The sequence below is a fragment of the Folsomia candida genome, unplaced genomic scaffold, assembly GCF_002217175.1.
Source record: "Folsomia candida strain VU population unplaced genomic scaffold, ASM221717v1 Fcan01_Sc002, whole genome shotgun sequence".
NCBI classification, from domain to species: Eukaryota; Metazoa; Arthropoda; class Collembola; order Entomobryomorpha; family Isotomidae; genus Folsomia; species Folsomia candida.
This window is the reverse complement of record NW_019091194.1, coordinates 3,053,047-3,061,972: the sequence shown is the minus strand read 5'-3', so window position 1 is coordinate 3,061,972 and position 8,926 is coordinate 3,053,047. Positions and strand designations below refer to the sequence as shown.

At 38.9% G+C, this 8,926-nt stretch overlaps 2 protein-coding genes across 6 annotated transcripts in view; one reads left to right on the top strand and one right to left on the bottom strand.

Annotated features, from left to right (window-relative positions):
• Window positions 1-77: 77 nt before the first annotated feature.
• Window positions 78-5,967, top strand: LOC110843585 (collectin-12). Of its 5 annotated transcripts, none has more exons than XM_022089552.2 (8): window positions 1,139-1,277; window positions 3,992-4,254; window positions 4,321-4,392; window positions 4,476-4,520; window positions 4,638-4,721; window positions 4,788-4,842; window positions 4,908-5,606; window positions 5,695-5,967. In XM_022089552.2, exons 2-7 carry the CDS (start codon window positions 4,134-4,136, stop codon window positions 5,176-5,178), a joined length of 648 nt encoding a protein of 215 aa, XP_021945244.1. In that variant the 5' UTR covers window positions 1,139-1,277; window positions 3,992-4,133; the 3' UTR covers window positions 5,179-5,606; window positions 5,695-5,967. The 5 variants fall into 5 exon arrangements, with proteins under 5 accessions (XP_035703559.1, XP_021945243.1, XP_035703560.1 ...); XM_035847665.1 differs by lacking the exon at window positions 1,139-1,277 and adding an exon at window positions 3,679-3,937 and having other exon boundaries at window positions 4,006-4,254; XM_035847666.1 differs by lacking the exons at window positions 4,321-4,392; window positions 4,476-4,520; window positions 4,638-4,721; ... (1 more) ...; window positions 4,908-5,606; window positions 5,695-5,967 and adding exons at window positions 78-238; window positions 320-959 and having other exon boundaries at window positions 1,044-1,277; window positions 3,992-4,132.
• A 10-nt stretch (window positions 5,968-5,977) lies between these two features.
• The window catches only part of LOC110842844 (glutamate receptor ionotropic, NMDA 2B), a 29,030-nt gene continuing 26,081 nt past the window's right edge, over window positions 5,978-8,926 (bottom strand). Inside the window, exons 21-31 of the mRNA XM_022088676.2 lie at window positions 8,490-8,562; window positions 8,378-8,417; window positions 8,157-8,280; window positions 7,628-7,788; window positions 7,409-7,480; window positions 7,294-7,331; window positions 7,120-7,197; window positions 6,981-7,033; window positions 6,715-6,884; window positions 6,280-6,651; window positions 5,978-6,185 (exon numbers count right to left, since the gene is read on the bottom strand). Coding sequence (XP_021944368.2) covers window positions 6,095-6,185; window positions 6,280-6,651; window positions 6,715-6,884; window positions 6,981-7,033; window positions 7,120-7,197; window positions 7,294-7,331; window positions 7,409-7,480; window positions 7,628-7,788; window positions 8,157-8,280; window positions 8,378-8,417; window positions 8,490-8,562 — 1,272 coding nt within the window. The 3' untranslated portion in view covers window positions 5,978-6,094. The remainder of the gene's footprint in view (window positions 6,186-6,279; window positions 6,652-6,714; window positions 6,885-6,980; window positions 7,034-7,119; window positions 7,198-7,293; window positions 7,332-7,408; window positions 7,481-7,627; window positions 7,789-8,156; window positions 8,281-8,377; window positions 8,418-8,489; window positions 8,563-8,926) is intronic.

Here is an 8,926-nt window from a genome sequence, read left to right as displayed (position 1 = left end):
CCATCACATTTACAGTGAGAAACAAAGGTGACGAGGTTTGCAAAATGCACGTGTATTTTTGTGCACATAGTGAAAGGTCGATGCGGGAACTTGCTACTTCTGTCTGGCATGGAATGAATGAAATATTTTGTGCTATTTCGTAATTTTAAACAAACTTTACAAATCGCTAATAATATTCAAATTATTTTAAATTTTAATAATGAGTGGTGACGGAGGAGGCCGACTTCCTTCATTCAAGGTAAATAATTTCTCAAGAAAATTCTAATATTTTTGAGAAACTTAAAAATCTTAAGTTATTACTAATTTCTAATTATTTAAGGGACCACGTGACTTGAGCCTGTTAACCTCAGCGGCGTTAACTTTATCTCTGACGACTCCTGGACAGCCTTCTTCGTCAACTTCTTCAAGGATGCAGCCCTCCTCCTCAAATCAACCCCCCATCGTCGTCCGACCTAAACGCATCTTTAAGCCAAATATTCCACCTAAACGAGATACTTCAATAGCTTCTGCATCCTCATCCTCTACAGATCCACCCACTTCCTCATCGCCAGCAGATAAGTCCTCCAAACCTGGTCGTGGGCATGATCGTGGCGGAAGAGGGGGGCGTGGTGGGCGCGGCCGTGGATCAAATTATATTCAATCCAGCTCTGTTTTTGAGCAGGGTGTCGGTGATCCTACCAGTTCGGGTCGATCGACGAGATCACGTCGTAGTGGGGGCGGAGGGGGTGACGGTGGATCACGTGGTGGGGGTAGATCTCGAGGCAGAGGTCGCGGACCGAGCAGAGTGGCATCGGCAATGACGCGAGAAAAGTTGGAGGACATAATCAAGACGGAAAATACCAAGGTGGAGCCCCTCGATAATATGGAAGATTTTATGTCGGGAGGTGCCATTGAGGAGGACGACGATTTGGAGACTTTTGAAGATGAAGATGAAGCTGTCGTTTTGCCATTAACTAGTTGTAAGACCGATATATGTTCAATTAACAATACATTCGTTTTGTGGGATGGATCGTTTTTGATATAATTCTATTTATGATTTATAGATCTCCCAAAATTACTTATTAGTAAGAAGACACCGAAATTTCAGCCAGGCGGTCAAAAGGGAAAGCAACATATTTTTTATAAAAGTGACAACCGTGGCCTAGACTTTTTAAGTGTGACTGGAAAGAGTAGGAAGAAACCTGTCCTCTGCTTATTCCAACTTCCGTCCCACTTACCTGTACTGTTGGAACAAGAACAACGACAATTGGCCACTTCACTCGAAACACTTCCGGAAGGTTCGTATTTGTGAAGCTTCGATTTATCGATTTATTTCAAAGGTTGGGTACGCTACATATTTAGTTTAAAATTAAATTAAAAACGAAACAAATCATACTGTGTTTGAGACAACACCTCTTCTGGTGCAATCTCAACCAACTCCTCTATAATTCTCCAATTAATTTCTTCGACATTAAGGATTTCAGGGAAAGTAACGTTCAACTTCCTAGATGAGAAGAACTCAACCAACGTTTTCATATTATTCAAGTGTCTCTTCTCCCAGTTAGAATTATTTTCGAGTTTATCGAAGTCAATTTTGATAGGGATATCATCAATGATCCCTCCCAACATTTCACAAAGAATCACGGCCATCTGCCCCACTCCCTCCATCATGTTGTTCTCTTTATTATTGAATTCTTCATTCTCTGACTGACATTGAAAAATGGGGATGCCTTTGTCATCTGAATGGTGTCGCGTGGTGTTGATGAAGGAAGTTGGCATAGGTTTTTGGGTCATTTGGGTCACTATTCCCACGTAGATTTTTCCAATAGTCCCGTACTTGAAGTAGTTCCAAGAGTCCCCATCCCTCCACTTTAAGTCTGCAATCTTGAGTAATGGAGACTCCTTCATCTTACCATAATCCGACGACTCTCCAAATTCCATTGTTACTCCCATGCTTGTCAACATCTTCTTCACGACACTCCAGTCAACCTAGTTAATCGTACAAATTTATTGATTGTTACCAAATTAGGTTAATTGTACATACTTTGTGAATGAAAAGTTGCTCTTTGATGAGAACGAGCTTCTTTGTTGGGTCGGATTCCTCTGCATTCCTCATAGCCAGGATGGCAAGGACAACTCGGATCGTTTGTTCAAAAGTGGTAGATTTGTTATATTCCACGACCCATGGTTTTTTTGTGACGAGTTTCCACTTTGGGGTCCAATTTTCTTTACTACTTTTCCTACTTTCCCCATACTTGAACTCGGCTCTGCAGTGTGATGGCGAGCTAGTCATAAAATTAAGAATTGTGGCCTCGGTGTGGATCTTTTTTGGAGAATGGGGCCTTGACGAAACCAAAATGTATGTTGGGGTCGAATTAGCAGTATCCCTCATTAAAAAATGCGTGAGCTAGATAATAAATAATTATAAGTTAAGAGAATGGAATATGCACATATAATCTATTTTAATAATTTTAATAAATCCCCCCAATATATATATTTACCAGACTATCAGCATGACTAGAACATTTTCCATTATTTGCTGACATTTTCCAGCAATTCCCCTCTTTGCAAATGTGGTGACCACTAGTCCCTATTGTCCAGCCAATCCGCCCATTTGCAAATTTCACATCCAAATTTTTTGTATTTTCGGTGTTCTTCGTTGTTATTTGCTTCTTTTTCCTCTGCTTTTTCCCAACGTAAGACATTTTTCTCCCCTCTTTCATGACCTGTAGTATGGTGCCAGAGTCGAGCAGTTCCATCATTGCAGGTGATGACTTCATAAGATGGTCAGGTCCATCATATTGGAGGTGTTCTTTCACCGCTTTAAAGATAAAGTAAGGCATGGTCGAGATCTTAGGTGGGGTCCACTTATCCTCTACATTAACAGGAGGTGGTGGTGGGGATGCCTTTTTCCATGGAAATCGCGTCATTGGATGATCTTCTTGCGAGCAGATTGGGGAGCATTCTTCGCTTTCTAATTATTTGATACATTGTTATTTAAATCATAATTAAACTAATAAATTTACCTTCTAATTGGTCTATCCAATTTTCTGGCTGGATGATGGTCTTTGTGACCTTGTTGTTGGCTGAATTGACGTAGGTCACTGAAATCTTATTTCGTTTAGGTGGAGGGATGGTGGTAGGGTCATTGGGTGTAACCACTAATTCACTGCAGAAATGCATTTTAAATGAGTTTATTGTAATAAACTGGCTCTAATTTTAAATAATAATTAATAATTGATGAAAAATGATTGAGAATAAGAGTAGAGTTGAGTGAGTTGGTGAGAAAAGGAGAAGAAATGAAAATCTCAATTTGACCTCAACTAAAAACAACTCATCTAGTTTTCTCTGTTGCCATCATCTTTTCCAAATAATAATAGTAACAGTTTTCTAAATAAATATTATATTATATTTCTTGGATGAGTGAGTTAATTACTAAATATTTTTTTAAATTAAATATTTTAGGTCTCATAGGAAAAATGCAATTTCTTGCCGATGGGAGGTGTAGATTTGTCTTAGAAAATAGTCAGGGTGGTGAAAAGAACGTATTTGATGTCGAAGCCGGAAAAGCGACAGGATTTAGACAAGATCTAACATCGATTAATATAGAAAATGGTAAATTAGTCGAGCTGGGACCTGTTGAACATAAATTTGTGATTACTCCAGATATTGAAACTTTACTGTTAAACATGAGATGACTGAAGAAGAAGAGGAGGAGTTATTTATTAAGTTATAATTTTGACTGTTTTCTATTCTTAAACTTTCATGACAAAAATAATAAAAAAAGATCCGTTATTTCTATTCTGGGTACTTGAAACGGTACTAATTGCAGGTGTTGTACCTGTATGTTGTACGTTACTTGATGTCTGTGTGTGTAGAGCAAAAATCATGTATTTTGCCCAATTATTTATTTTGTTGTATCTAATTTTTCAAATTACTTGTTCATCCGAACCAAACGGTAACTATTTAAAAGTAATTTCCTACCACATTTCATTTTTCATATATTTCACAGCATTATTTCTACAGTTCTTGAAATCATTCACGTAACAAGTTCCGGGATTAAAGTGGGATGTATCACGTTAAATGGAGCCGTAAAAGACTTGTTTATTGAGGTGCATAACGAACGGATTATCTTAGACCGTGCAAATTTGGGAATGAGAATCCAAGCATTCCTTCCCCAGGAATGTCTTCAAACAAATAATAACAATGAGCCAAATAATACAAAGAGACAATTTCCATCATTGTCCACGTTCGGTCTTCGACGGTGTCCAATAGGTTCGTCATAACAATTTTTGGGTAATGCCTAGAGTTAGTACAATAATAATAATTTTTGGCTCATAGGTCCTTCCGGAGAAGTCGGCGAAAGAGGCGAACAGGGAATTAGAGGATCTCCTGGAAAACCGGGGATTGATGGTAGGAAAACTTAATATTACGAGGAACTACACTTTCTCACGCTATAGAATAATCAAAGGTCAATTATTTATTTATTCCTGCAGGACCAAACGGCCTGAACGGACGCGATGGTCGTGACGGAGAACAAGGTAAGGCTGAGACTAAAGACGACTAACATAATATACTAACTTATTGCTGTGAATTTATGTAGGAATAAATGTGACGTTCACATTACATAATTTGAAATAATAATTTCTAACTTAAAGGTCCACGAGGACCTACCGGTGCAAAGGGCTGCCCTGGCGCAAAGGGTTTGAAAGGCGTGCAAGGGCCAAGTGGGTTGCCGGGAAGTGAGTTTATAGGGACTTTTTTTCTTGAAATCGTAATAAATACAAAATGATTATTGGGTTTCGTAGTGCCTGGTAGACCAGGACGCGATGGGCGTGATGAAATACCACGAATTTATGACATGTAAGTTTTAAAATTACTGCACATCTAAAATTATAAAGCATTATTTATTCCCTTATTTTTTTTAGGAATACTGCACAAAGGCCAGTCTCTGATTTCAGTACGTCAGAAGAGTCGACCGGAACCAAGCCAAACTCAATCCCGTTTTTGGGACAATGTGACCGCTTTGATCTTCAGCCTGTCAAGAAAACTCCGACCACTCTCATCACCAGCTCTGTCAACATCTTTATCTGCAACTCGGCCAATGTAGATGTCAATGTAGCAATGAATAGTAGCAGTAGTAGCAATATTCAAGATGATAATAATTACAAACTTGTTCCACACAAGCAAAAGTATTAAAATCACGTACATTATATTATATTGCATACTTAAGATTACTGGTGTGGGCTCGATACTCGGGTATATTCCGATCCCCTCTGTATTTCTAAGATACATATGCATGCCGAGTGGGGGAGTATGTTTATCACTCGTAATAAAATTTGACCCAAAATTGATCTATTTTTAGTTATTGCCATTCATTTTCGCGATTCTACAGAAAGCAACATCCGCTCTGAGAAAGAGTCTGTTTGCAATATTAGTGCCTCGAAGCAGAACGGATTTCTGTTCATTAGTTCTTTACTTGTGACATTACTGAGCTGTTCAGTTAATTGGAACATTTTCTGAAAAATCATTTCATATTTTTCTTATCATGGGCACATTGGAAGAACAAACGAGGGCGTATGAGGCTGCGTTGGTGTTCTTTGAGAACTTGAGGGCCGAAAAAGACGGTACGTTTCACGTTCAACAGATTGCTTTCCCCTGAAAATTTCTGGACGAATAAATACAGATATATTCCATATTTGTGGATATATGTAGGTCCCTACAAATTGGGGGCGGGTGACCTTCGCAATATTCAAGCCCTCATCAATCACGCCACCCACGGTGCATTTCGACAAGCTCCTCCAGATTCTACAAAATCACTTGGACAGAGAGAAAAGCAGGCGTGGGAAGCTTTAGGAAATATTCCCAAAACCGAAGCAATGCGAAGACTCGTTGATAAAATAGATCACCTTAAACGTGACGTAGATCTTGCAATTAATGCAGCGAAACATGCAAATCAGTAAAAATAAAGCAGGAATTATATACTTATGTGTACGAATCTGTTAACGAATTTATTTATTATCATCACTATTTCTTTGATTGAGCAACATTGTATATCAATCGTAACTTTAGTGTATTTAGCATTTGTTTAAAATTGTTTGCTTTAAACAAGAAACTAAAGGACGGTTTCGATTTCAGCGATTTCAGTTAAGGAAGGACGATACAATTGATCTCTATACTTTCCCATTACGTTCCAGTCGTGCTTGCTGCGCATAAAAATAAAATGAACAAATCGTTTTCAGAATTAGGATCCGGATCGTGCCCATGAATAATTTTACGACATCATGACGACCTTCTTACCTGCTCTGCTGGATAACCCCACCTTCCACCGCTGCACCACCCACGCCCCCCGCAGGCCAACAACTATTAGTCTTTCTCCCCAAACTCCCCACCGCACTGCCACTCGCACTCCCTGCACTGCTCCCACTATACGCACCCGTAAACAATTGTAGTCTATTTTCCAAGTAGTAAATCCTGTTCATACTAATTTTCAACTGATGCTGCAGTCGGAGCAGGTTCGTTGTACAGATTGGGTCACGACAGTCAGAGTTGTAGATCGTGACAGTTTTGAAATTTTGAGTCTGATTTTGTGAAGACGTTATAGAAGCTCGCCAAGGGTGAGTAAAAGGACGTCCCATGTTTTGAGAGACGAGGGCAACACATCCTGGTGGTCTGTAACGATTTAAATTAGTGTAAATTTCAGAATTTTATGAAAATTTTGGAATAATAACTCACTGGTCCTGGAAATGTTCATGGATGCATTTCGCGTAATATTTTTCAATCATGAGAAACATGCAAGAGATAAAAATTCCAATAGCGAGTAGTCCAAATGCCGAAAGAAACTGCTCCAACGCCAGTGGACCGGTTCCAGTCAGCATCCCGTATTCAGTCGACCTTTGACCTCCCTGCATGTAGGAAAACAAACAAAGCTTATGTACATTGATTCAAAAATGTCATTATTAACGACTACCCGTCGAATAATTATTCAACTTCACCATTACCTCGACAAGACATGGTCCAGTAAAGTAGAATCTTTTAAGTCTTTCCAAGTCTCCTATGAAAGAAATAAAAAGTGTCGCAAACAAATAGTTTTAGATAATTTATGGTTCTCCACAAAAAAATAATATGCATGTAACCCACCATTTTCTTTATACTCCATTAAAAACTTGTTGAAGCTAGCCAAGAACTTTGAATTCCGGCCGAATGCAAGGCCATATCCTGTAATTTAGCATAATTTATACAATTAGTTATGTAATTATTTACGTAAGTACACGAATTCTTTGCTTATTATGTAAAACATTATGAAATAAATACCTGTGTGAGCATACCACGTTCCCTCAACCAGCAGGGCGCTGCGAAATGAAATACATACAAATTTAATAAAAATTTCCAACATTCCTCCAAATTTTATCTGCATTATTATACACACCAAGTGTCGCTCGTATCTTGATACACTTCGTACTGCAATACCGGACCGTCATACAGGAACGCGTCGAGTGTCCTGAAAAACATGCCAGAGAAAGAAAGAAAGTGAGACAAGGAGAAAGTCAGTCGTGTCGTGGTGACACGACAAGGATTTCGCGTGTCATGTACAAAATAGTGACAAATCTAAGACGGAAGGAGAAAGTTGCGACAAATTCCTGCTTACTCTTGTCTCACAGCTCTGACCCCTTGACTGACATTCATCACGTTATAGTTCATCATGTGAAGATACATTTCTGGGTGGTGTTTCCTCAACAGCGAGTCCGTATGAGTATGTTGGACGGTTCCAAACTTCATGGGGGGCTTCTGGCTACCAGGGTTGCTCAACTGGAAGGAAAACCCATTGCATTTCAACTTTACTTTCAACACCCACCCACCAACTACATTTCAAACTTGACTACAATTCCACACGGTTCATTTCTTCAACTTGAAGAAGAAAATTTCTACATCGTGGAATTGGAATTTTGGGTTCACCTCGTATCGTTCGTAGTTGAGAAGGGTTGACAGGCGGAAAATTAAGGGAATCTCATTACAAAATTTGGAGAGTGAAGAATGAATGTTTTCCCTTTTCGGGTGAAACTAATAGTAATAATATTACTCAACAGGTCTACAAATATATACGTTTTCGTGTAATGTGTAGGAGGAGGAGGAGGGTGATCAATCTTGAAATTATAGTCGATTTAATATGTACATACCCTTGGATCATGAAGGCCTGTAAACTTGTGAGATTCCTCCCTCGTGATCATGAAGACGGCCAAGTTGGCAGTGTACGTGGCCAAGAAAACGACAGCAAACATGGACCACACGTGAACCACGAATCTACATAATGATAATTCGATATTATAATAAATGAGAGAAAATCCTTTCACCAATTTGTTAAAAAAGTTATGTATTCCAAGAAAAAAAAATAGTTTACTTTGCCGTGAAGCCTCGGGGAGAGTCGATATGCACCGATGCTGGGGAAGAATTTAAACATAATTTTATTCCTTGTAAAGATAAGGATTTCTTCGAAAAGGAAAAAAATTCACCTTGAAAAAGTCGTGCCCAAACCAACCAACAAGATCGAAATAATGAAAATCTTGCCCCAGGTTTAGCCTTTGTCTGTTAAAAAAGAGGCAGTAAAATGTAATGCAATGCAAGTTAAACCACCCATGTGTATTAGTATTAAAGCTGGTTGTCGCTTGACGAGGAAGGAGAAAGCAAATCCTCATTACCAACAACAACCCGAGACAAAATCCAGTTTCCCATATTTAAGCCACAAAAAACCTAGGAACAAATTGCACGGCTTATTACAAAACAAGGAGGAGGAGCACTAAAGTAAAATAGGAGAGAGAAAACAGGTTGAAAATGGGATTAAGCTAAATCCAGTGAAAGTACATGGACAAAAGGAGAAAGTAAAACTGCGCTCACTTATTTCTACACGTTCTACAAGTTCCCAATTCTCAAAAAACGAGTAAAGAGAGCG

Coding starts and splice junctions, on each gene's coding strand:
- LOC110843585 (XM_022089551.2), top strand. CDS start 200: ATGAGTGGTGACGGAGGAGGCCGACTTCCTTCATTCAAG. Junction 239..319: donor GCCGACTTCCTTCATTCAAG/GTAAATAATTTC, acceptor TAATTATTTAAG/GGACCACGTGACTTGAGCCT. Junction 1,278..3,444: donor ACTCGAAACACTTCCGGAAG/GTTCGTATTTGT, acceptor TAAATATTTTAG/GTCTCATAGGAAAAATGCAA.